Below are 27,988 nucleotides of genomic sequence, written 5' to 3'. Positions count from 1 at the left end.
TCAATTGCTATTCATTCATTAATTCATTAAATGTTTTCTGCCCGCCCTTCATTGCAAACTAGAATTCTCCGATCTTCCCTCTTTCCCGCCTACCTGTTAGTCTCCGCATACAATCATCTGATTTCTTCTTCTGCTCCGAACTTTTCTCCCTTTCACCATTCCTTCCAGTGCATCCTTCAGTAGGCAGTTTCTTCTTAGCCAGTGACCCAATCAGTTCATTTTTCTCTTCCTGATCAGGTTCTGCATTATTCTTTCTTCACTCATTCTTTCAACGCAGGTTCATTTCTTATTCTGTCTGTCCATTTCACACTCTTCATTCATCTCCATATCCACATTTCATGTGCTTATAGTCTCTTCATTTCGTCGTAACGTCCAGAATTCTGCCCCATACAACGTCGCACTCCACACAAATCACTTCACTAGTCTCTTCCTTAGTTACTTTTCCGAATGTCCGGAGATGGCGCTCCTTTTTTTCTATTAAAAGCTTCCTTCGCCATTGCTATCCTCATTTTGAATTCCTGGCAGCAGCTCATGTTGCTACTTATATTACACTCAAAGTATTTTAAGTTATCGATTTGTTCTTACTTACGGCTTTTAGAGAACCCGGAGGTTCATTGCCGCCCTCACATCCATCGGTCCCTATCCTAAGTAAGATTAATCCAGTCTCTACCATTATATTCCACTTCCTCAAATCTATTTTAATGTTATCCTCATATCTACGTCTAGGGTTCCCAACTAACACTTTATATGCATTTCTGGATTCGTCCATTCGTGCTACACGCCTTGCCCATCTCAGACGTTTGGATTTAATGTTCCTAATTATGTCAGGTGAAGAATACAATGCGTGCAGTTCTGCGTTGTGTAACTTTCTTCATTATCCTATAACTTCATCTGTCTTAGCCCCAAATATTTTCCTAAGCACTTTATTCTCAAACACCTTTAGCCTCTGTTCCTCGAAGTGAGAATCCAATTTTCACAACCCTACAGAACAACCGGTAATTTAACTTTTCTTTTAATAAATTCTGACTTCAAACTTTTTTGAGAGCAGACTGGATGACAAAAAGTTCTCAATCGAATAATAACACACATTTCTCATATTTATTCTGCGTATTTATTTTCCCCCGAGTGTCATTTACATTTGTTACTGTTGCTCCAAGATATTTGAATTTTTCCACCTCTTCAAAGGATACAGTTCCATTTCGTACTATGTTCTGGTCACGAGACATAGTCATATACTTTACTTCCAAACTTATATCTTTACTTGCTTCAGTGCCCACTTGTTCTACTGCCTCATTTAGAATTTTCCCGTTTACCTTCTTCATGTTTCTGCCGATAACCATAGTCTTCGTCTTGTTTGTATATATCTTCATCCCATACTGCTTGTAGTACAGCCCAAGTATTTGAAGCTGTTCACTTGTTCTACTGCCTCATTTAGAATTTGCACGTTTACCTTCATGTTTCTGCCGATAACCTAGGTCTTTGTCTTGTGAGCATTTATTTTCATCCCATACTACTCACAGCTCATAACCCATTAATTCTAATGATGATTGTTAAATTTTGTATTCTGTTCCCGGGATTCCAACTCGATAGGTTTGTTATTAAGGGGAGAATACGCTCTTGGGATCACAGATATTGATTATCCTATTTCGGATGGAAGTTAATGGTGTGTACAGCCGATGTCAAAATTATACGGTACCGATACTCGAAGGCTGTCGATTTGATAGTAGGAGAATTACGAAGTGTGACTTTATGTAAGAAAACTAAAATCTAGACTCGATTTTAGTCTGTTACTTAACGACACTGTTCAGTGTCGATGGAATTGGTGATAGTGAGTTGATATTTGACGAGAGAAGAGCGATGATTCATCATGTGGTTTCCTGACATTCGCCTTACAGTTGGGGATACCTCGGAAAATCCACTTCCGAGTGCATCTTCGGAACAGCAGGCGAACGGTCGTAACGCCTGAACTTCGCCGGTAAATGGAACCCTTATGGCTGGTTCACAATAAACCGGGCACGGAAACAACGACGAGAACGAGAACGGAAATATTGTTAAAATACACATTTTTAAATGTGAGAATTCACAATTAATTATTGTGAATCCTCACATTAAAATAAGTTTATTTTAACATTATTTCCGCTCTCGTTCTCGTTATCGTTTCCGTTCCCGGTTTATTGTGAACCAGCCTTTATTCCTTTACTATGTAAGCAACACTCAAGACAGAGGAAAGGGAGAAGTTATTTATAACCAGGGAAACGCCTTATATATATACTAAATGCATCACGTGAAAGGTAGAGAAGAAGACTAGCTATGAGGCGTATATGGAGAGATTCCAGGAAAAAAATCGCAGTAGGTCCTTGACTTGTTTGCACAAAATCACGTGTAGAAGCTCAGTTCTTAAAGACAATCTGACAGTGTTTGATAGACTGACTCAACACGCATGGAAGCAATGATCTCCAGTGACGCGCGATTCTAAAGGAAAAACAGTATACAGAGTGGAAGTGAACTAGCCTTGCAGATTGTTTTTTTTTCAAATGTTTAATAATCTCTAATTGGGTAACTATTGAGAGTAGGGTCGTGATTTTTGTGCATATCAATAGGAAATCTAATAAAGAATAATTTACTCCTCCGGTGTATTTCAATAGCGTGAATGGTTTTCGTGTAAATTTAATTAAAAAAAAACCTGTAAATTCAAGCCATTGCACGAAGCGAGCGAGTGGAAACGTCTCTGCAGAATGCAGCTCATGTATGGAGACTCACAGAGTTCGTCGACCTCTTAAATCTGTATCACGAGTTGAGTATTTGCGTTGATGTTGCCGGTCTGCCGAAACTTCAAACTTCATTTTTTAATTAATTAACCTTGCATTTAATCACAATACGTAATATAGGTTTTCTAATTATTTACGTATACCCGTCTCGAAAACTGAAATGACACCCCTGAATAATGATTATTATGATGATGATAATAATAATTTACTATATATCATATGTAACATTGTCAGATAAATTGGCTGATATTGATTATGAAGAAAATCCGTGTACTGTGTGCTCAGACCCTTTTTTTGGGGGGGGGAGGGAGGGGGGATAACAGGTATGCTGAAAACATGCATTTCCACAAAATTTAAAAATCTATTTCTTACAGGGACACAATACCTTTCTCTTCACTTCGTATAATGAGAAGTAAAAATCTGCAACTGTAAATTTCGCTTTCAAGAATTTACCATCCTTTCAGCGTTGTATAATAAAATTTGGCCCAGCTGAGCATAGTTCTGTATACTGTGTGTACTTCACTTCCATCCTTAAAAATACGTTATGATATCAAGAGCGTAACCTCCTCTTACAAGTGGAACATGTTACGCATCGAACAACCTTACCTACTTATAAATGACTCTTAGAGAAGCCGTAGGTTCATTGCCGCCCTCGCATAAGCCCGCCATCGGTCCGTATCCTGAGCAAGATTAATCCAGTTCCTAGCGCCATATCACACCTCCCTCAAATCCATTTTAATATCTTCCCTTCTACGCCTCGGCCTCTGTAAAGGTCTTTTTCACTCAGGTCTTTCAACGAACAATGTAATGCATTTCTGGATTCGCCCATACATGCTACATTCCCTGCACATCTCAGACATCTGGATTTAATGTTCCTAATTATTATGTGAGGTGAAGAATACAATGCGTGCAGTTCTGCGTTGTGTAACTTTCTTCATCCTTCTTCTTCTTCTTCTTCGTTCTTCTTCTTCTTCTTCTTCGTTCTCTTTCTTGGCCTCGGGTTCAATTCAATGATCCCATGTAGCCAGCTAAATTCTCTAATGTAAAATTGTATTCTCTTATGTACTGAATAAATAGCACCGAAGTACCGCACCGACCGGTGACTAACTATTTTAAAAAAACATGAATGAGTTGTGGATGATAAACGATGACAGTGAACACGCCTGCACTTCACGGAGACAGACCGATGACTCCGCTTTCTTCATCCTCCTGTAACTTCATCCCTCTTAGCCCCAAATATTTTCCTAAGCACCTTATTCTCGAAAACTCTTAATATCTGTTGCCATCGAGTAACCACTGATATGTACCGGTAGTTTGCTGCGACGCTTGTGTCTCGAATTGGACGTACTGAAGCCACGTAAGACTTCGCACTTTTTCAATAAACGGTTCTGTGTGCATCGTTAGAATTCAAAGACGTAATGAGATGACGCAGGCCTGCATCACTCTCGCAAATATCAAGAGTGTTTGTGTGTGCGTAGGAAGACATCGCTTCTTGGTGTGGGGTCGGCCAGGACTACACATCTGCCTTTGAGTCATTCCACCCTTCCCCCCTATTCCCCATTTCCTTGTGGATGTTCCACATCTGGCGTTGCCTCTACTTCTTTCTGGTTCTCCCAGCACACCAGCCTGCTGCTTATTCCATTAACACCAGCAATAGCTTGGGCTACGTTGGAACTAATGGAGCCAAATGATTATCAACTGGCACGCGACCCACAGATTGCCAGTTCTTCCATCTGGCTTATAGTCCAAGATTTCATTGCCGTTATCGTAACACAGGCGGTAGCTTAAATCTTGGAGCTTCTTGGAGTTGTCCTGTTTTGTATGAATTACTGTGTTTGTCATTGGACTATACTTTAGTGCTAGGTCTAGTACTTTTAAATATTTTTAGTACTCCAGTACTTAATTAGAAAATCTAGTACCTTTGCTTTTTTTTTACTACTTTTTAAATATTTTAGTACGCTAGTGCTTAATTAGAAAATCTAGTACAGTACCTTTCTTTCTTTTTTTTTTTACTACTTTTTAAATATTTTTTTAGTACGCTAGTACTTAATTAGAAATTCTAGTACCTTTTTGTTACTATTTTTTAAATATTTTTACTACGCTAGTACTTAATTAGAAAATCTAGTACCTTTCTGTTTTTTACTACATTAAAATATTTTTAGTAGGTACGCTAGTACTTAATTAGAAAATCTACTACCTTTCTGTTTTTTTTACTACTTTTAAATATTTTTAGTAGGTAATCTAGTACTTAATTAGAAAATCTGGTACCTTTCTGTTTTTTAGTACTTTAAATATTTTTAGTAGGTACGCTAGTACTTAATTAGAAAATGTACTACCTTTCTGTTTTTTTACTACTTTCAAATATTTTTAGCAGGTACGTTAATACTTAATTGGAAAATCTGGTACCTTTCTGTTTTTTACTACTTTTAAATATTTTTAGTAGGTACGCTAGTACTTAATTAGAAAATCTACTACCTTTCTGTTTTTTTACTGCTTTTAAATATTTTTAGTAGGTACGCTAGTACTTAATTAGAAAATCTAGTACCTTTCGTTTTTTACTACTTTTAAATATTTTTAGTAGGTATGCTAATACTTATTTAGAAAATCTAGTACCTTTCTGTTTTTTACTACTTTTAAATATTTTTTAGTAGGTACGCTAGTACTTAATTAGAAAATCTACTACCTTTCTGTTTTTTACTACTTTTAAATATTTTTAGTAGGTACGCTAGTACTTAATTAGAAAATCTAGTACCTTTCGTTTTTTACTACTTTTAAATATTTTTAGTAGGTACGCTAGTACTTAATTAGAAAATCTAGTACTTTTCTGTTTTTTACTACTTTTAAATATTTTTTAGAAGGTACGCTAGTACTTAATTAGAAAATATACTACCTTTCTGTTTTTTTACTACTTTTAAATATTTTTAGTAGGTACGCTATTACTTAATTAGAAAATCTAGTACTTTTCTGTTTTTTACTACTTTTAAATATTTTTTAATAGGTACGCTAGTACTTAATTAGAAAATCTACTACCTTTCTGTTTTTTTACTACTTTTAAATATTTTTAGTAGGTACGCTAGTACTTAATTAGAAAATCTACTACCTTTCTGTTTTTTTACTACTTTTAAATATTTTTAGTAGGTACGCTAGTACTTAATTAGAAAATCTAGTACCTTTCGTTTTTTACTACTTTTAAATATTTTTTAGTAGGTACGCTAGTACTTAATTAGAAAATCTAGTACCTTTCTGTTTTTTACTACTTTTAAATATTTTTTAGTAGGTACGCTAGTACTTAATTAGAAAATCTACTACCTTTCTGTTTTTTTACTACTTTTAAATATTTTTAGTAGGTACGCTAGTACTTAATTAGAAAATCTACTACCTTTCTGTTTTTTTACTACTTTTAAATATTTTTAGTAGGTACGCTAGTACTTGATTAGAAAATCTAGTACCTTTCGTTTTTTACTTACTTTCATAATACCGCCATATATTCTGCCTTCAGATGCTTTGTACATTTCTGAGAAAATTTTTTCATGCAGTGTTGCCAACCTCCAAACACAGAATTACGAAATTGTCGTTTAAAAATTACCGGATTTAAATTGTCGCAAACTTGTAATATTAATAATGTCAAACTGGAATGATAATTTCCTTATATGTAAAGAAAAATGGAATGAATTCTGAGGAATGATACGATTAACAAAAATTATTGCATTATCCTATCTGTATTATCGCATATCGCATTAGAGTTTAAAATATCGCTTAACGCTATAATTTGTCGCATGGTTGGCAACTCTGTTTTCATCTGTTCAGAGATCATGTGATGCACGCTGTCTCCTTGGAAATACTAACAATCACATGAGGCCAGACGCGTGACAGTCAATAGTGACCAGTTTCCCACGCACAGTGGCTGGGTTCAAGTCCAATAACCTTAAGATTTTTCTGCTGTTGTTATGTACACTTCTCGTCTTTTATTGCTGGTTTTGTAGTCCGTGTTTTGTCTCTTATAACATTTAATTTGCTTCATTGTCTCATAAGCATTTTGGTCGTATAATAGTTCAACAGTATTTACGTTTCGCCTGTCTTTTCGTCTTTTATCACTATCAGTCTCTCAAGACTTGTGGAAATTATGGATAGTGAATTGAATTTCAAAGAATTAACTGTTAAAATAAACCATGTAAATATAAATTAAAGATTCGCTTATAAATACGTAAGTTACTGTTCGGTGTTACCCATATTTTATAGTTTATTTCTAGTTATGAACCTGTGTCGATATGTGAATAATACAGAGTGTACGGCTAAAAGAATCCTGGTTAAGTCGTAGAAAGTTCCTAATTTTAGCGTTCTATATTTTATATAACACGCCGGTATCTGTGAAGCAATTGTAGATGAGTGAAACAAAAAAAAAAAAAAAAACCCGGTAGATTGAAGTATTTTATAAAATACAAAATTTGGGGAAAGGTATTGGTAAAATTGGGAGAAAATGAATCTAGTACTTTTCTCCCAAATCTATTTTTTTTTTCCGCCAAGTTTGGTACCTCTTATTTTTCATTGGTGGAGAACCTGTATATCAGTGGTTCCTAACCTTCTGTCACGGATCCCTTGAAGCTCATATTTCATTTTGGCGGACCACCACATAAAGTTTTGTGTAACCGAGGCTGGTAATCATGTTCTATTGACTAAAATATTTGCATAATACAGTTAATTAATCATCCTTAAAAGTGGCGTAGGCAGTATTTTGTTGAGAGGGATTCATTATTAATTTTTTTTCAATTTACAGTATCGGCATTTTTAATTAATTTATTACCACCACCACCAACATCATCATCATCATCATCATCATCATCATCATCATCATCATCATCATCATCATCATCTGAATTTTCACAGGGGATAGGAAACTAGTTATGGGACAAAATCTTCACGCTGCAACAGCGAAGAAACATTTGCCAGTGTGAAATTTTCACTAACCTCGCGAGAATTACTACGCGACTTTTTGCAAAAAAAAAAAAAAATTGTAAAATTGAGCTCTGCGGTCGCTTAGACACCATAGAACCCAGAACGATAATGTGAAATTTATATTAAAAATAAGAACTGTTAAATGCACAAAACTTCAAACGAACGTTTCAGAATAACGTCAGAACTCAAACCAACGAACGAGTGAGTACCGCTCTTAAAATGAGTTTGAAATCGACAATGCACAATATTTACACTGTTTTATAAATTCTAACATTCAGCTTTTTTTGAGAGCAGTCTGAATGATAAAAGCTTCTCAACCGAATAATAATACGCATTTTCCAGATTTATTCTGCATTTAATTTCCTCCTGAGTATCATTTATATTTGTTACTGTTGCTCCAAGATGTTTGAAATTAAATTAAATTATGGTTTATTTAACGACGCTCGCAACTGCAGAGGTTATATCAGCGTCCCCGGTATGCCGGAAGTTTTGTCCCGCAGGACTTCTTTTACATGCCAGTAAATCTAGGCCTGCTGACATGAGTCTTTTGCATTTAAACACATTTAAATGCCATCGACCTGGGCCGGGATCGAACCCGCAACCTCGAGCACAGAAGGCCAGCGCTATACCAACTTGCTACCGAGGCCGATAAGATATTTGATTTTTCCACTTCTTCGAAGGATAAATCTCCAATTTTTATATTTCCATTTTGTACAATATTCTAGTCACGAGACATAATCATATACTTTGTCTTTTCGGGATTTACTTCCAAACCTATATCTTTACTTGCTTCAAGTAAAATTCTCGTGTTTTCCCTAATCGTTTGTGGATTTTCTCCAAAAATATTCACGTCATCCGCATAGACAAGAAGTTGATGTAACCCGTTCAATTCCAAACCCTGTCTATTATCCTGAACTTTTCTAATGGCATATTCTAGAGCGAAGTTAAAAAGTAAAGGTGATAGTGCATCTCCTTGCTTTAGCCCGTAGTGAATTGGAAAAAATCTGATAGAAACTGGCCTATATCTTTTATGCGCTAAACGAATAAAATCAAAATTAATTTAAAATATTACTCACCATGCGCGTGAGTGCGTTTGTTTGTGTGAGAGCGCGAGGACGCGCGTGCTTCTGTTTACGGGGACGGAAGGAAGCCCTTCTGCACATACTGTCTATAACTGGTTCTGAGGCTCTGCAAAAAATTCGGCATCGTGGCCAGTGTTGCCATATTTAGCGATAAGTCGCTAAATCTAGGGAATTTTGAATCAGTCTCGGCGACAAATTTTGTAAAATACGATTAGCGACTTTTCTGCTGATTTTTATATTCTTCCATTTTTTCCTTTCTTTTAAGTTAAAATATTCAACTGAAATCATGCACTTCTTAGTTTTAGAAGAGGCATGGGTGTATGACTGAGTCGTCTAATGTATGTATGTATTTATTTACACTGCAAGTGGGCAAGCACCCGGTGACAGTGGTATACACAATATAAACAATACAAAATAAAATTATAAACAATACACAATAAAATCATAAACAATACACAATAAAATTTACAATACACAATGCAATTATACAATACGCAATACAATTATATACGCAATACAATAAGAATACACAATACAATTTAACACAATAACTACAATTAATAATAAAACATAAATAAAATACCTAATTTTACAATACAACCTAAGGCCCTACATAAGTTTCAATAGTCTTTCACTTTACTCTCATCTCACTCACTGTAGTGGCACTATGACGCATTTCACTGACACTATATAACACAAAGACACTATATAACACATACGTGAAAGCCCTAATCTCATATATTTGTGATCAGTGATCAGGGTGAAAGATGCTGACTCAATGATTCTCACGGGTTAGATCTCTCTCTCAATGCTACTGCTCCCAACACCCATAAACGGCGGCAACTTTGATTGTCACGTGACGAGTCGTGAGCTCCAGCCAATTCTTGGTTCTTCCTCGCAACGCAGAAATTTTCCACTCCGAACCGACCTGCGGCAGTTGAGTTTTGGAATTTTGTGCCGACAGTTCGTGTGAAGCAAATGAGACTGTAGTTTTTGCTGGTTTTAATATTATTTTAATATATAAGATTTAAAAAATATTAGGTTTCACAAAAAAGAATTGTGATCAAACGCTTGGGTGAAAATTTCCACACTTACAATTTGCCAGAAAATGTACTGTCAATGTTTGGATCAAGTGCAGTGTATTCGCAATCAGATGTTCCCACAGCTTCCACCTCAACATCACAGCCGTCAACAATACAACCAGACTCCGCAGAAGAGGGTGACGACGAGAAATTATATTTTTTCCGCATATGTATCTTTTTCTTATTTTTATTTAGTGATATTTATTCATTTTAGCGACATTTCTGGGGATTTTGTTTAACAAACTTTGGAGAGATTTAGCTACTTTTTGTTGAAAAGTTAGCGAGATTGTAGGGCGATATGTTGGCAACGGTGGTGGTGGTACTCAAATTCATTCATTCCATTGTTGTTACGGATAATATAAAGCCTTCGTTGCTAGTAACAGAAAACATTTCATCCTCGAGTGATCCTACTCAGTCACTTGAACCAGCACTTGAAACAACTTAAGTGCGAAATGCACTTCACAACCTGAAATCCAGCCAAAATAATGAGAATGTAGTTTTGCGGCTTTCTGAACTCATAATTAGCAGCTCATTAACTGTTTAATTACTTCTCGTCTATGGTTCAGGTACTATTTGCTTATATTTTAATATGAACACAAGCATAATAGTGAGGATGTAAATGAGCTTCCGGAAATGTGTGAAAGTCACGATATTCTAACACAGTGATTCCCAAAGTGGGGGTCATGTGAAGGGCTGAGGGGGGGGGGGTTGCAAGATGATTTACAAAATAAAGAAAGACTTCTTATTAACATGCACTTATTTTTAATTTATAAACATAAGCAACGCTGAACATAAAATAAAAAAAATCTTTAAATAGTTATAAATAGGCTCCGTATTTCAGCTACCTATAAACTGAAATGAAGTTGTCTGATTGAAAGTTTATATGACGTCACAGCGCAGGTACAAGTACGTTCGTATACAAATAGTTACGCTCCTCTGCCCTCTTCCTCTTGAAAGTCAAAATCGGAACGCAGTCATAGTGAGTAGTCTTATCGATCATTGCTCTTATTAGTCATATTATTTAAATAACTACATCTTTGTGGCTGAGTGAAGGTTCGTTGCAGAGGTAAAATGCCTTAGGTAAGCGTGTAATATTGCAGGGCATAGTTGAGGATGTTTGAACTAATATTTTCAAGAACATTACTTATAAATTGTGTAAACAAACGTAAAAGTGACAGAGTGCACTGGAAAACACTGCAATACCAAAAGGCATTAAAGATGTGTTGAACGTAATCTGAAAGAACCAGTACCATCAAAATTTGAAAATTATGAAGATATTAACTTGACGTTTAGCATGGATTTGTGTAGCTTACAATTTCAAACATCTTGGAGCAATAGTAACAAATATAAATGATAATCAGGAGTAAATTAAATGCAGAATAAATTTGGAAAATGCGTGTTATTATTCAGTTCAGAAGCTTTTATCATCCAGTCTGCTCTTAAAAAAGCTGAAAGTTAGAATTTATAAAACAGTTATATTACCGGTTCTTCTGTATGGTTGTGAAACTTGGACTCTCACTTCGAGAGAGGAACAGAGGTTAAGGATGTTTGAGAATAAGGTGCTTAGGAAAATATTTGGGGCTAAGAGGGATGAAAGGACATAATTAGGAACATTAAATCCAGACGTTTGAGATGGGCAGGACATGTAGCACGTATGGGCGAATCCAGAAATGCATATAGAGTGTTAGTTGGAAAGCCGGAGGAAATAAGATCTTTGGGGAGTCGGAGACTTATATAGGAGAATAATATTAAAATATTTTGAGGGAGGTAGGATATGATGGTAGAGACTGCATCAATCTTGCTCAGGATAGGGACCGATGGCGGGAGTGATCTTTTATTTAAGAGATCTCCAAATAGTTGTAGGCTATCACAAGACAAGTCTGTGCACACCGGCACTAATTTATTTCCAATTCGACCACTGATAACAACACATTTCGCGTGTTTGTGGTTCACCATAAAATCGTGTCTGTAGTTATTTAGCGTCGATGGTATCGGTAATAGTGAGACGAGGCCGAGGATGCGTCATAGATTACCTGACATTCGCCTTGCGGTTGGGGAAAGCCTCGTAAAATCCGCCTATGTAATGAGCCTAAACGGGAATCTAATCCTTGCCCGAATGCATCTTCAGTTCAGGAGGCAAACGTTATACCGTGATAAGCCGATGACTTTTGTTGATATGGGCTTGCAGCTGACTCTTACGAAGGCTGTATGAATTGTAAGGACTCTTCTGGCGTAGTTTTGTCACTAAGATTTTCGTCTGTATTTTCATTCAGGATTCACACGAGGTAGCCTCTGTTCGCGAATATTAGGACATTCTATGGAATTTAAGAGACTGTCAGATAGGTAGGCAAGATATTGGGATTAGGTACAGCTTACAGCAGTAACATTTTTGGAAATATTCAAAATTTTTTTTCCTCCATTACTGTACGTTGTAAATAATGAAAATTGTTATGTGTAAAACACTGTCCCTCTGCTATATGAAAAAAAAAAAAATATATATATATATATTTACGATTAAAAGAAAAATATATATATATATTTTTTTTTTCCGAAATTCAAAATGGTGGCAGTTCACTGTGCAGTGATGAAGCATTTCCCTCATAACTCATAAACTTGTTAACTTTTTCATGTTCTCTTTTATTACTGAAACTCATCTTTACAATATCATGCTCTTTCAACTACATTCCTTTATATATATATATATATATATATAATGTTTTTTTTTTATTTTGTGTTAGAAGAAAATACTGGTATTTGAACATTTTTAAAAATGAATTTATTTTTTATCAATCTATCAAAGGTAGAGAAGTGATCTTGCATTATATTGTAGATATGGCTTGCATAAATACACACAAAAAATTTCATCGCAGAATGTTGGTTAATTCTTGTGTGGGAAACGATTCATCAATGCGTAGTGAACTGAATTTAAAAAAAAAATAATCGTAGAAATATTTTTTCATATAGTAGGACAGTTTTTTACACATAGTCTACTAATTTTCATTACTGTACAAGATACAGTAATGAAGGAAAATGTTTTTTAATATTTCCAAAATATTACTGCTGTAAGATGTACCTAACCCCTTAAGCCAAGATAAGTTTATTCCTCTAAAAAGTGTGTCTGAAGAGCCTGAGATAAAAAATATACTCCAACAAGCAAAGATAAATCGTAGAATATAACAAAATTGAGTTCAATTAAATTGAATTTCGTTTGAAAACGCATCTTGGTTCTGTTGACCGGTTTTGTATAGGCTGACCAGACGTCCCCGATTTCCGGGGACAGTCCCCGCTTTTGAGTTGCTGTGCTCGGGGAGCAAATGTCTCCGTTTTTGTCCCCGGAAATTAATTTCGTCCCCAGAAGTTTTGATTTTGTTTCAATAACACTTTACATGTAAATATTTAAATATCGTGATGAAACTGCTGTGATTCATGCACATTTCTGAACGGTTCTCAGTATGAGACAAATGAACCAGCGAGCACAGTATGAGATATTCTGCACTCTTTGAGAAGAAGATAGCACCTTTGTCTTCATTCGCGTTGCGCGGAAGTATTAGAACTGCCGCAGTGTCCATTTTTAAGTAGTTAAAAAAATTAGGAGTTTTGTGATAAATGAAGAGGTGAAAAGTGGTCTGATGTTTTTCAGCATTAAAAAAATATTCCATTCTATTTGAAAATTTCTCAAAATGGTGTCAATAATTATCTGTCTTTCAGTCAATAATTCATCATTTGAAAGACTTTTTTTTTCTTCTACACAATGAACTCAATCTGAACTGCTGAAAAATCAAGAATAATAATTGAAACCGTTAAAGCTTTGTTACAAGTGAAAACAAACTTTCATTTCTCATATGAAGAACTTAGTGTGAAGCTGTATGGGAATGAACAGATCCTTAAAAAGATACATTCTTCAGACAAGTACTTGTGAAATGTGTGTGTTAAGAGTTCATTGTATACAATATTATTTAGCCACCGGCGTGGCTCAGTCGGTTAAGGCGCTTGCCTACCGGTCTGAAGTTGCGCTCGGGCGCGAGTTCGATTCCCGCTTAGGCTGATTACTTGGTTGGGTTTTTTCCGAGGTTTTCCCCAACCGTAAGGTGAATGCCAGGTAATCTATGGCAAATCCTCGGGCTCATCTCGCCAAATACCATCTCGCTATCACCAATCTCATCGACGCTAAATAACCTAGTAGTTGATACAGCGTCGTTAAATAACCAACTAAAATAAAAATGAACAATATTCTGTGAAAGACTTCCATGCATGTGTCAGTACTGAAACTGAATTCTTAGTGGCTATAATTTTGTATAGGAGTTGCGGGTGTTCATGCATTTAATTTTAAAAGTTAAGATACTCTACAAATTTAGTGCGCGAAGTTCTATTATTGTATCTACTTTTAGATGTATTTTGTGCAATATTTCAACAGAGAATGACTAGATAAGCGTTTGTGGTTTTTCTTTTTCTGCTGGACCACAAAAAATCTGGTCAACTTAGTTTTGTAACACTTGCGGTCCCTAAGTTGGGAACTGCTGGCTTACGGTATTGCACAAGACTGAACCGGAGTTACTTCGACGCTTGTGTAGTCTATACTTCCTGTAAGTGGATTCCCGGTTGAGATGGGGCAAACGAATTACGGATAGAATAATGGGACGTGGTACCCAGAAGCTTGAGTAACCGAGTCATTGCAAGTAATTCAACTCCAACAAGAAAGGAAAATTGCTGCTCTTATTACGGTCGACCCGTGACCTGTGACCTTTGCTTATCCAGTTAGTGAGTCTTACTTTATGAGGCAGTAAAGGAGTAGAAGGTTCTTGCAAATTCCTTAATGACTTCACTACACAATCAACCTTCCAGGCGCTACTTAATTTCGTGGGTTATGCCTTGTTTGCTTCTCCACTTGCTTCAACTTTTCGCTTTTTGGCAGAGCTGTGATTAATGCAACAGATTGCTGCTAGATGGTCAGAGTTTTCTTTTTCATTTTAGTAGCGGTGTTTGAACCATACTAATGTGACCAGATATTGCGAAGCTCAAAACAGGACGCTTACTAATACCCCGGATCACATGTATAACAATTTGCTCAGCCTTATAGTCTTTGACGGCAACAACTTTTATCAATTTCACTATGCTGCCATCTAGCTACTGCATAAGAAGTCATGTAACTCTCATTTGAATTGCATGGAGAAACTGTACTTCCATCTAGCAGTTGTTCCCATTCGACGATGGCGATCCTGGTGGTTGTTCTCTTCCACATGTTACCGTTTTTAACATGGGGATGGCCAATCTGTTATACAGACGTGGACAAATTATTAGATTAAAACTATTTTCTTTCAGATATCTTACTATTCATCCTATCAACTGTATGAGTATAATTCACAGAGTGTCATATTCTTGTAAATATGATTGCTTACATCTTCTCGTATATTTTTTTTCTTCAAAAGTTGCATATATTTTGTCTCGCTATGTTGGTACTATTCGTTGTTTTAATTATTGTAAACTGCAGAAGATAATCAACAGTCTGCTCTCCCATGGGCTGCAAAAAGACCGGATATGGGACCAAATTGAATATCTGTTGTCTATATTGAAGAGGGGGGGGGGGAAGCTTACAACAAAACATGGACTTAATAAAGCACTATATTATGCTGATATTGAAAGAAAGTGTCCAACTTTGGTTTCCAGTATCCCTGACAAAATCAACGTGTTAATGAAGAATAAGGAAATGTTCACAAAAATCAGTAACCTCCAGAACCAATTTCCTGTTTATTATTTCTGTGCAAAATACATTTTTTTTTCATTATTTCTGCCCATAAATGCAGTGATTTTGCACATGTAATCATTCTAGTCTAATCATTTGTCTACGTCTGTATATGTGATCAGGGCTAATACTAAAGCTTGGCAGAAAACTCTCTCCCACTCCCTCTATCTCTCTCACCCCATTCCTCCCTGTTCCTCTCCCTCTCTTTCAGTCATACAATATTCAGTACCGGAAATAGAACAAAATTACATTACCGTACTCATAACTGGGAGAGGGGGGATTTTTTGGCATATTTGCATGTTTTATTCCTCAGTTGCAAATCATACGCCATCATTATATTTAATTCATTTCAAGTTATTTGCAACCAAAAATCAATATTTGAGGAGCATAGTATCAAAGTTAGACAACTCCGTTTTTTGCGATTTCGAGATATTGATTGTTTCTCATAGAATTTTGTATGCTGAATGCGATTCTGGAACTGTTTAGGTTTAAAAACGGACAGAACAGAGTGAAAATAGCACTTAATTGTGCGCTTTAGAATCAAAATGTAGACAACTCCATTGTGTCTTGGTTTCAAAATAGGACAATTCCTTCAGTAGCCAATGAGAAGCCAACATTCGTACCACCTTTTCCCATCACGCATCGCGAATCCAGCATGGCTGACCTCCATGGATGAATAAGTACTGTTTTATTTATTATTTATTTATTTATTTATTTATTTATTTATTTATTTAATCCACTCAACAATGTAATTACAGAGTAGATAAAATGAAAATAACAGTAGTAATACATATAATAATGGTATTTAAATTTAAACAGTTACAATCCAACACTAAACAAAAGATATTAAGCAAATAATACATGTAAATCTCGGTTAACAAAAACAAAAGTATTTACAGTATGAAGAAAACATGAAATGCAAATAACTAGTCACAGATTAGTAACAATAATACAACTGATGAGGGGCTAGACCTACGTTAAGTCAGAATTAGGAGCGAGTTCGTAATGGTAATTGATATGAAATAATTTAAGAAGGAAGACCAGATATACAATATGCAAACCAGTTAAGACCTATTTATTAGTAAAATACTTATGGAGTGTTTGAATGCTACCGTTATTTATTTCTCACAAGAGTGTGGTTCTATCCTGAAAGATGTCAATAGGCCTATTGCTCAGTTTATTATAGAAGGAACAGATTCTAAGAAGTGGAGAGTACTTATAATAACATGTCCTAGCATAGTTTAAATTAAATGTTTTACTGGTCCTACAGTTCTCTCTTGGTACATGTATTGCTATCCTGGACAGTAGATGACTATTTACAGAACTTGTTAATAAATTATGGCGGCATTTTATATCAATATTATTTCTTCTGTGTTGCAAACATTCAAAATTAAAGAGAGACAAAAGAGATGAGTACGAGATACTACTTTCATTATTCCAGGAGGGATAGTAACCAAATGATTTAAGAAACAAAAATCTGATGAATCTTTTTTGAACACTCTCAATTTTGTTAATATATTTAATTTGATAGGGGTTCCATACAGTACTGCAATATTCAAGTTTTGGTCTAACTAGTGAAAAAAATAGAATTTTTAAACTATCTTGAGAAGAGAATTTTGTGGTATGTCTATAGATAAATCCTAGAAGTTTAAGCGACTGAGACACAAGTTCAAGTATATGGCTGGAAAAATCCATATTATAAGTGAATACTATGCCTAAATCTTTTACCTTGTCAGTCATTTCCAGAAATTCCCCACCCATTGAGTATCTGTAAGTAAAATAAGTTTTTTTCCTAGTATATATCATATAATGACATTTGTTTAAGTTGAAATACAGTTTATTCTTCAGTGACCACTCGTATAACTCATTTAGATCTCTCTGAAGCAAGTGACAGTCATTAGCTGTAGGACAAGATTTAATAATTTTGACATCATCAGCATACATTAAACATAGTGAGTTTGATATCGAGTTCGGTAGGTCATTTATAAATAATAAAAATAAAAGTGGACCCAGATTTGATCCTTGAGGGACCCCCGATGTCGCTGTAAATTCTTCAGATCGACATTTGTTGAAGACAACGAACTGTTTGCGGTTTAATAGGTAACTTCTAAATAGATTTATAAGAGAATTACTAATCCCGTATTTGGCAAGCTTCTTTAACAATATATAGTGATCAACAGTATCAAATGCTTTTTTGAAGTCTGTGTAGATTACATTAACTGGATTACCCATGTCCATATTATCAGTGACATAATCACAAAACCATATTAAATTGGATGAAGTTGATCTACCAGTAACGAAACCATGTTGTTTGTCGTCATTAATGTTTTTGACTGAGAAATAAATGTATTTATATATAATAGATTCAAAAAGTTTTGAAAAGATGGACAATATCGATATAGGCCTATAATTATTAACCAGTTCCTTGTCTCCGCCCTTATGAATTGGATAAACTTTGGCTATTTTCCATCTATCAGGAAAAATCCCAGTCTTGAGACATAAATTATAAATATGCAATAGGGGTTTGATGAGACTTTCTTTACACCCCTTTACAATATATGGGGGGATTTCGTCTGGCCCTACTGATTTCTTCGATCTAAGTTTCTTAATTGCACTAATAATATCTTCTTCGCTAATAACATTAATGTTAATACAATCAAAATATTCACAAGACTCGTGTTCAATGGTAACTTCAGAAGCGATACTACTAGGTATGTACACACTTTGGAAGTAGTTCTTAAAAATATTTACAATTTCTTCAGGTGTTTCAAAATTGCAATCTAAGTATCTCATATTACATGGCAAGCTACTGTTAGATTTACGCATCTGTTTTGTGTATTTCCAAAATACCTCATAGTTTCCATCAAGCATAGAATTTTCAACATCTAAAGTATATTCTTCAAATGCATTACGAATATCATTTTTGACCTCAGCTCTTAGTGTATCAAACATGTATAAATGATATAGTGATCCTGTTTTTTTTATATGTTTGCCTATGCCTGTATTTTTTTTTTTTCTTTATGAGTTCGGGTGTATACCATGTGGGATAGCTGTACTTCCTTTGTTTACATTTTAGGATTGTGTCATCCATTGCTTTAGTTAATAATTTATAAAAATTATTCACTGCGTTATTGACATCATTCTGCTCTGTGACAGAAGACCAATCAGTATTATTAAGTAAGCTGTATAGCTTTAAGTAATCCCCACGTTTATAGTTGTAGGATGGAGGTAATAGGTTATGATTACTCCTATTAAACTGTGTATTAGCAGAATAAAATAACTCGAGTTGAAGTGCAGGATGTAACGGATCAGCACTGACTAATACAGCATCTGCATTCACTTCTCTAACCTTTATAGTCTTAATATTAGTTACTGCCAGATCTAAGTATCTATCCATTGTATTCGGAATATTATTAATTTGCTCTAGTTTAGCAGTATCCATAAAATCAACAAGTTCAGTAAACAGAGAATCTTTTACATGCTCACTGTAACCAGGAATATTAAAATCACCAATAATGAAGACATTATGGTTTAAGGCATCACCACTTAGTGTGTTTGTATAGAAATCACTATATACTTCTATAGGAGAGCGAGGTGGAAAATATACAGTGCAGATGTATATTAGCTTATTGTTCCCTAACTTGATTTTGACCCAAATATTTTCTTCTTCAGTTTCCAGTTCGCATATCCTAGTACAAAGGATATTGCTTTTAACTGCAATAAGTACACCACCACCACGTTCACTCTCAGATATGTTGTAGTTTCTATCTTTTCTAAATACCAAGTAATCATTCCCTACAAATAATTCACTGTCAGCAAAACTACTGTTTAGCCAGGTTTCAGTTAAGCATATAATATCATAATCACCTGACTGAACAGACAATCTAAAATCATTAATTTTACTTCTAAGCCCCCGAACCGAGTTAGAAGAGACTTAGATTCAAAGGTAGACAACTTCAATTTAAATATGGCTTCGTTTGGTTTCAAAGACAGACAACTCCACTTTAAATATGGCTTCATTTGGTTTCAAAAACAGACATCTCCATAACTTGGTTTTAGAGATGGACAACTCCACTTTTTAAACTTAAATTTCGACCTGAATATTAATTTTAATCACATTTTGAAACTGAAAAAATATTTCTATGGTTATGGATTTATGTATATTGTACCGGTACTTAAATATATAACCTGTAAGTATATTGTCGTACTTTACAAATTACGTACGAACGCTATGTTGAATCTGAGTATTCAGATAAGGAAATGGAGTTACATGAACATATTTTGTTAATGAAAAAAAAAGTAGGCCTAAAATTAAAGCCAGAAATATCTGAAAATAACATTATATCTTACGAAAATAAGGGCGAGTTTTGGACACTGGTTTCGATTTGAATGATGATACGTTTAGGCGTTATTTCAGATTGAATGGACCTATGACCCATGTGATGTTAAAAAAAAAAAAAGTACGTATAATGGTGACATTGGTTTCCAAGGATCTAGTTTTTCGCCTCTTCTGTAAAAAAAGTAAAAGTGGAGTTGTCCAACTTTGATACCAAGGTCCTCATTTTATAGTGCATATAAATGCCTATTTAAGGTTTAACTTTAAGTTTTTTTACGCATTAAGTGCAAGTATCATTAACACACTTACATGAGAACATGCTATACTATTTCAGCTAGGCCTAGGCCTAATAATTGCATATATATATATATATATATATATATATATATATATATATATCATTAAGTGATTAATTGTAATAGGTCTAAAATTTTTATTACCAATTTACTACAATAGGCGTATTTACGCATGTACCATACACTGCCATACAGTAATACTGGATTTATGTTAAGTTTTTATTATCATGTAATGATGAACTGCACTGTGTTGAAGAAGTGGTATCGTATTGCATTGTTTTCAATTGCTCGTTATGATGCGCTGTACTATTTTTTTTATTGTACAACGCTGTATTGCAATATACTGAATTGTATTAAAAAAAAAAAGGGGATATTAATGCATATTTCAGCTTTTAGCGCATATAAAAGCATATTTTGTTCTTTTTTTTTAACAATCTGATACTTAAATCAAGATTAAAAATACGAAAAATCGGAAAAATAGAATATAGAAGGAACGCAGATATTAAAATATTATATTACAGTACATAGTTATATTTTATTTACTGCAATCTCACAGCATGCAGACAGTGCACTGTTGTCTGCGAATCATTATGGACAGTAGGCTGCCTTGGCAATAAACTCCATAATTAAACACTTTGCTGACTGTGCAAATGTGTAATATTGGGGCATTATGGTTGAAAGTTAAAAAAAAAAAACAGATACCGTTATCAAAACGAAAAGCCGACTTATCGTCTACTTCGCACGTGCATAAGATTTTAACAATTTCCACGAGAACGCTGCAACATGATCGACGCAGAAGTTACAAGAAGTGTTGATAAGACTTCTGTCCTCGATAAACTCGAATTTCGCAGCCTAGCAAGAATAATATAGGCACGAGAAGTCGAAGAAATGTGGAGTGCTTTGTATTTTAGAACAGCTTAGCCGCATGAAAATTATTAATTTTGAATTAGGTTTTTTCAACGATGCTTAATGAAAAATGTGCCAGAAGTGTACCGCTTGGCTTAAGCAGTGAGTTCGAAGAATACATAACTTTCACAGCTGATGGCGTCTCATAGTATAACGGAAAAGACATTAAAAATAGTAAATTGCTTAAAATAAAGTATTTTTCTTCTGTTTTAACGGTACATATTTTGAAGAATCGGTGGAGCGGAGAAAAATTCTCTCCGATACCGGGATTCGGACCCGGGTTCTCAGCTCTACATGTTGACGCTCTATCCACTAAACCACATCGGATTCCAATTTCGATGCCGGATTGAATCCTCTCAGTTTAAGCTCCACCTGTTTCCCTTTGGTGCACTCATTACGAGTGACTAAGTGGCTGGGATCCGACGGAATGCAGTGAGTGCACCTCTGCACATTAGTCTGTTGGAAATTGTCCCACGGTCACACATCTGTGACACAGTGCATGAGGGTTGGCCACTAAAGGGAAACTAAGAGGTGGAGATTAAACTGAGAGGATTCAATCCGGTATCGGAATTGGAATCCGGTGTGGCTTAGTGAATAGAGCTTCAGCACGTAGAGCTGTAAACCCAGGTTCGAATCACGGTGCCGGAGAGAATTTTTCTCCGCTCAACTGATCGTTCATCATATGATAACGCAGAATTCCTGCACGGGTACTTCGGTACACCGTAATAATATAGTACATATTTTGTTATTTTTAATGCATATATCCTTTTTTTTAAGTGCATACGTGCATGCATATTTTGCTGTTTTTAGTGCGTATGAATCCGCCCCCTACTCACAACACATAACACAGCCTATTCTTTGGGCATCTGTCTTTGTTCAATTATTTTCCATAAGACGTTTCTTATTCTCGTTTAAGAAACTGAAGTTAAGGAAACTGTATTTGAAATTAACTTTGGTGGTTAACAATGCCTTCAATGTGTCAACCTTCAATTGTTTTCACCGATGTTCGTATTTTATTCGTTCTGGAAAAAAAACTTTCTGTATGAGCATTGGTTCCAAGCAGGAATAAATCAAATTCTACAATATTAGCAATGATTCTGAATGACAATTGCTGATAGCAGGAATGCTGGATCATTACTTCCCATCTCATATGGACTTCTTTCTTCTCTTTATTCCATTGATTGACTTTGTAAGCACTAACGACTAACACAGAGCTGACACTTTGGGATGTCGCCTGAAGGTTTATGGGGTATCGTGAACTGTTTGGTATATTATTTAAATATTTTGAGCTATTAACTTATGATAACTGAAATGAAGTAAGAAAATCGCTGGTCACTTCTTGCTTACCTAGCTGCTTGTAGATACTTGTTCTTGACAGACGCATAGATGTACGTATAGTTGTAGTATACAAGTAGAATAGACTTCTACTTGTATACTACAACTGCAAGATAAGGATGATAATATCTTGACTGCAACAGACATAAATATCTGTCTTACGAGTTAAGTTAGCAATTTGGTCTCGGAAAGTGAAAGAGGTCAGCTCTGAAATGTTCCCAAATACATCTCACTGTGATTTGAAGAATGAAATGAAAGATTTATTTACAACTATCTGACATTACTCACAGGTAAACTCGAAAGTTATTTCCCAGATCTGAACACGAAAGCTTATAATTGGATGAGAAATCCATTTTTGTCATCTGAAGTTAGTGGACTTCCCTTAGCAGAAGAAGAAGAATTGGCAGAGATTGAAAATGATAGGAATTTGAAGTTAAAACAGCAAAGAGATGATTGGGACAGATTCTGGATTTCACTTGAATATTTTCCGCATCTTTCTAAACGGGTTCTCCTGGTTTTGTTGCAGTTTTCAACCACATTATTGCGAAGCAGGAGTTTATGTGATTAATATCAAGACGCTGAAACGTGGCAGTTTAAAAATAAACTACTGAATGAAAAAATGCCAGTGAATCTGTCCCATATTCGTCCAAATATAAAATACATTTGTAAGGTTCGTCAAGCACATGTGAGCCACAAAAAATTAAAACCAAGCGTGAAAATAAGTGTGATTGTTTTCCTCATCTTAGAACTCTATGTAAATGTTCCTTTTGCCTCATATAATATGTTAACAATACTGAAAATACGTGTTTATCTTATTCATTTCATGAAGAGTGTACAAGTAGCCTATTATTAATTTGTGGGATACTTTTATTTGAGGGTTAAGGTGATGCATTAAATTTTTAGAGTTTGCTAGGGTGTCGCCATATAAAAAAATTTGGAAAGCACTGACTAACAGATTACTTCACATAAACAAATTCACTGAACATGGCTTTGTCATCAATGTTGGAATCACCAGGAACTTTTGTAATGATATCTGTACACATTTCAAGATCTTCCACTTTGGTCCATATTAACAACTGTTGAACTTGTTGGGACACCGGGACAGAAGATCTAAAAACGGGACTGCCCCATTGGAAACATCTGGTCATATTAATGTGGACTAGGACTAGGCGATCAATTTACCGAGACTCAATATCTGCTGTGGGCTGCCACCCAAGGGTGTAACTGAACCACTCTTTTTTTTTTTAACGAATACTCTCCTTGGGCACCTCAACTTGTTTCGCGCATCCATTTTAACTGCCATTCGTGCGCTCAACGAGACCATGCCAAGTCAATAAATAGGACGAAGGGGTGCTCTTCAGTGCCCTCCACGCTCACCCGATTTAACTGCTTTCTTACTTATGGGGGATCCTAACGGATGTGGTATATCTCGGAGAACCAGCTACAGTGGAGGAGCTCCGTGAAGAAATGGAAATAAAATGTACAACCATCACAGTAGACACATTGGTCAACGTTGCTCGTGGAGTAGTTTGTGTCTGCATGCTAATGGGAAGCACTTAGAGCAATTGTTGTGATAGTAGTTTTTAGAGATTCTCACAGCCATTCCTTAATGAGTGTAACAATTTGGTAATAAAGTTTTTGCACAGATACATACCAGGTTTTTATACTTTGAAGTGTGTGTAAGTATATTTTTGTAGTCCTTTTATATTTGTGATGAAACGTTGAGCCTCTGCATGAAGTAGAAATGCCACTTGAATAGAATGTCAGTCTGAATATTAGGATCAAATTATTTCTCAAAGAATAGAAGGTAAGCAATGTTGACATTTCTAAAGGTGATCGCGAAGACTTGTCGATGCTCTTTCACTCGTAGCTGCTGCCTATGACTCTTATCTGAACCCTCTACAAGGAATTACAGGGTGAATCAAAAGTTTAGAACCATATAAATATCTTCTATATGCTTGATTTTCGATTGCTATAGGTGTTACCAGTCTTTGTAAGACCAAATGCTCTACTAGTGACACATTCGATTCTAGCCCTCAGTTATCTGAAAAGCCGCTATTTTGGATGCAACTTTGAATTTTTTAAATGGAAAGAGGGTCATTGACACAAACATTAGTTACTGCATCTACAGATACTTTGTAATATGGTGCAGTACTAAGGAGAATTTGGAAAAGGTATTTTTATGCAATTCTGGTAATTTTTTCCTGCTTTACTGTTTGGTTAACCTGTGAGTTTCAATGCATTGTTGTGATTATTTGAAGCGTTCCTATAACAAATTTCTTGATTTTTGTGATGGCATTATCGAAAGAGGAAAATTGATATCATTCTTCATTCTGGTGGGTTAAGCCACGGAAATATTTTAGCAGACTGGACTAGAAGTTCCCTGGACATTGGATTGGTCGGAATGGACCAGTAGAATGGCCGGCCAGGTCTCCAGATTTAAAACCCTTTGATTTTTTTCTTTTGGGGGTACATATGGAACATTTAAAGAACCGTATCATTGAAGCCTGTGCTAAAGTCCCCAGAAATGCTACAAAATGTTCTCACTACATTGTCAATATTCTCTTCATATACCAAGCTCTTTATGAAACCCCAAAGAAAAAAAAATCAACGGGTGCTAAATCTGGAGACCTGGTCCACGCCGGCCAATCTAATGTCCAGGGAACTGTTAGTCCAGTCTGCTGCAACATTTCTATGGCTTATTTTATACATCTTGATTACGCAACTTTTAGCACTATATCACTTAGAAATATATTTATGATGATCACATTTCACGTGTTAAATGTAAACTAAGTTTATAAATACCTAGTTGAGTAGTTTCAGCTTAATTTCTTCACCCCCCAGCAAAACAACTGAAGATGCAAGGACCTTACTAGTTCTGAAGATGGCTACTACTGAGATGAAACTAGTCGACTAGGTATTGACAAGCTTAGTTTACATTTAACACGTGAAAGTGATCATAAATATATTTTATTTTGTTAGGTACCATTTCTTATGTAACGAAAAATCACGAAACAGTTGTTAAGAAATGGTTTGGGGCGAATTGTCATTTTGTATTTTTTTCGACAGCTTTAAAATAAAATAATGTAGTAAAAATATTAAATTTCATGTACATACATTTTGAATAAATTAATTCGTATGTGATATTTATTAAATGTCAATTATGTCAGGAAAATAAGCTGTAATATAGTGTAATCTATGCGCGATAACCCATGAAGAGCTAAGACCGATCAGCTGACTGCTGTCCTCACGTCCACATGCCTCAACACAGGTGAACGATCATCCAATCAGTACGGGAGTAACGTGTGGTAAACACGATGATCCCTTTCTGTTCTTTATAGTTGATTTTCGAAACCGATTCGCTACCTGGCAGAGCTCCCCAAGTTCTTCATAATGCTGATTGGGGACCATTTCCATACACTGGCCGAAATTTCATGAGAGAATTTCTTGGAAAGTAGGCTGTAGGCCTACATAAAATTAGAAAATCTCGAAATTAGTTTTCAGATTACGCCAGTAGGCTACCTAATCGAAATTAGTTTTCAGATTACGCCAGTACTTAATCGAAGTTAACTTTTAGATTACGCCAGTACTTACTCGAAATTAGTCTTTAGATTACTCCAGTACTTAATTAGTTTTCAGATTACGCCAGTACTTAATCGAAATTAGTTTTTAGATAACGCCAGTACTTCATCGAAATTAGCTTTTAGATTACGTCAGTACTTAATAGAAATTAGTTTTTAGATTACGCCAATTTAGTGATTTTGTCGCTAGATCTGGCTACAAAATGAATCATGTTTAGATATAATTGAGCGACATTTTAAAGTGTTGTTAGCGACAGGAATAAGTTTTTCTCCAATTGATAATATAGTAATTTAGCGACTTTCCACTGCTGCTTAATGATTTTATCACAAACTCGGTTGGCAATGCTGAAGTGCTGAGTTCAAACTGTTTTGCGCCATAATGAGTATCAAGCAGAATCTTTCTCTGCGTGCTTTACTTTTTTTTTTTTTATCTCTGCCAATGACTGACAGTTAAGTTTCAAGTATCTTATCTTGTTTCTTGAACGTCAGAGTACTAAAAAGCAAATCAAAATATATTTGGTTCCCTTCATTCCAATGCTCTGGCCACTGTTTGTCTGAGTGTAAGCTGAGAGTTATACAGTACATACTTTTCCTTACATTTGCTATCTCTCTTCCTTTCTCCGTAAACTGTGACGTTGGACAGAGACTGATATACAATACAAGATCAGTACAGACGTATGTTGATGAAATACTACAGTTTACATTCCTAATTAATGATGATAGAGTCTAAATAGTAAAATGTTAGCATATCTTCCATTGAATTGAATTGAACTGAATTGCATTTGTGTTCGCAGGTGAGTCAGGCCTTGGTAAGTCCACGCTTATGAACTCCATGTTCCTGGCCGACATCTACTCTTCAGAATACCCAGGTCCATCGCATCGGATCAAGAAGACGGTGCAGGTGGAGACCACGAAAGTCCTGCTCAAAGAGAACGGCGTCAACCTCACTCTGACGGTAGTCGACACTCCCGGCTTCGGAGACGCTGTTGACAATAGCAATTGGTTAGTTGCAGCATGACATGCATGTCTTTGTGCCTTCTCACTCTACATGCTAATAAAGACATCCTTGCTCTGAACAATCGCCCCTCCCTTATGGTACATGTTTGCATGTCGTGTGTAATTGAAACGTGAAATACATGACAGTTCAAATTAGCGAAACAAAATGTGTAGTTCCGGAAATATGTAGCGTATTTCATGCGTTTGTGACTGCACACGCGTATCAACCTGTATGTACTCGAATATTTGAATATATCGTGATTTTGTTTATGTTTGAAAACGTGTTTGTAAGCAAATACGTGAATAAGTAAGCCTCGTTCACACTTTTCAAGCAACTTGAATTCAAGTCACTTGATTCGACGAACTTGAAAAGTGTGAACTATGTTTCAAGTTGACTTGAAATCAAGTAACGGCTTGAATAATTCAAGTTTTAAGTGAAGTTGGATCCCTTTCTACTTTTTACTTGACTTGAAACGGCACTTGAAACAACTTGAAGAGTGTGAACGTCACTTGATAACTTGAATTCAAGGAGAAAAGCGCGGGAATTTAAATTAAGAACTGTTTTAAGAGCGTTATAGTACAGCTGATTGTTCTTTTGTTCTACTGGGAACGTAAAAAATAATAGGAAACAATAGTAAGTGAAATAATGACCAAATAATTTAGTTTCTGAAGTTGTATAAAACCCTGAATCATGTAATATATAAGATCTAGGATAAAACTCACGAAGGCCTGTGGATTATAGAAACTGCAAAATTTCGTGACATAAATGCAAAGGAAGCTGTCAAGGAAGGAAGAGTTCATTGAAGAACTGAACAGCAGAAATTTTAACGTGGACACATATGAGATATGGAAGACAATTAAAAAACCATTAAACTCTAGATAGAGAAGAAGTGAGGGAGATAGGCGGGATTAA

At 35.4% G+C, this 27,988-nt stretch overlaps 1 protein-coding gene across 10 annotated transcripts in view; it reads left to right on the top strand.

Annotated features, from left to right (window-relative positions):
• Window positions 1–27,988, top strand: part of pnut (septin 7-like protein pnut) — a 394,868-nt gene that overhangs the window by 261,514 nt on the left and 105,366 nt on the right. For all 10 annotated transcript variants that reach the window (XM_069817912.1, XM_069817908.1, XM_069817909.1 and 7 more), the window contains one exon: window positions 26,874–27,081. In XM_069817912.1, the coding sequence (XP_069674013.1) occupies window positions 26,874–27,081 (208 nt within the window). The remainder of the gene's footprint in view (window positions 1–26,873; window positions 27,082–27,988) is intronic.

Source organism: Periplaneta americana, chromosome 2 (genome assembly GCF_040183065.1).
Source record: "Periplaneta americana isolate PAMFEO1 chromosome 2, P.americana_PAMFEO1_priV1, whole genome shotgun sequence".
Taxonomy (NCBI): Eukaryota; Metazoa; Arthropoda; class Insecta; order Blattodea; family Blattidae; genus Periplaneta; species Periplaneta americana.
Note: the sequence above shows the minus strand (reverse complement) of the source record. Positions and strands in the feature narration are given on the sequence as shown.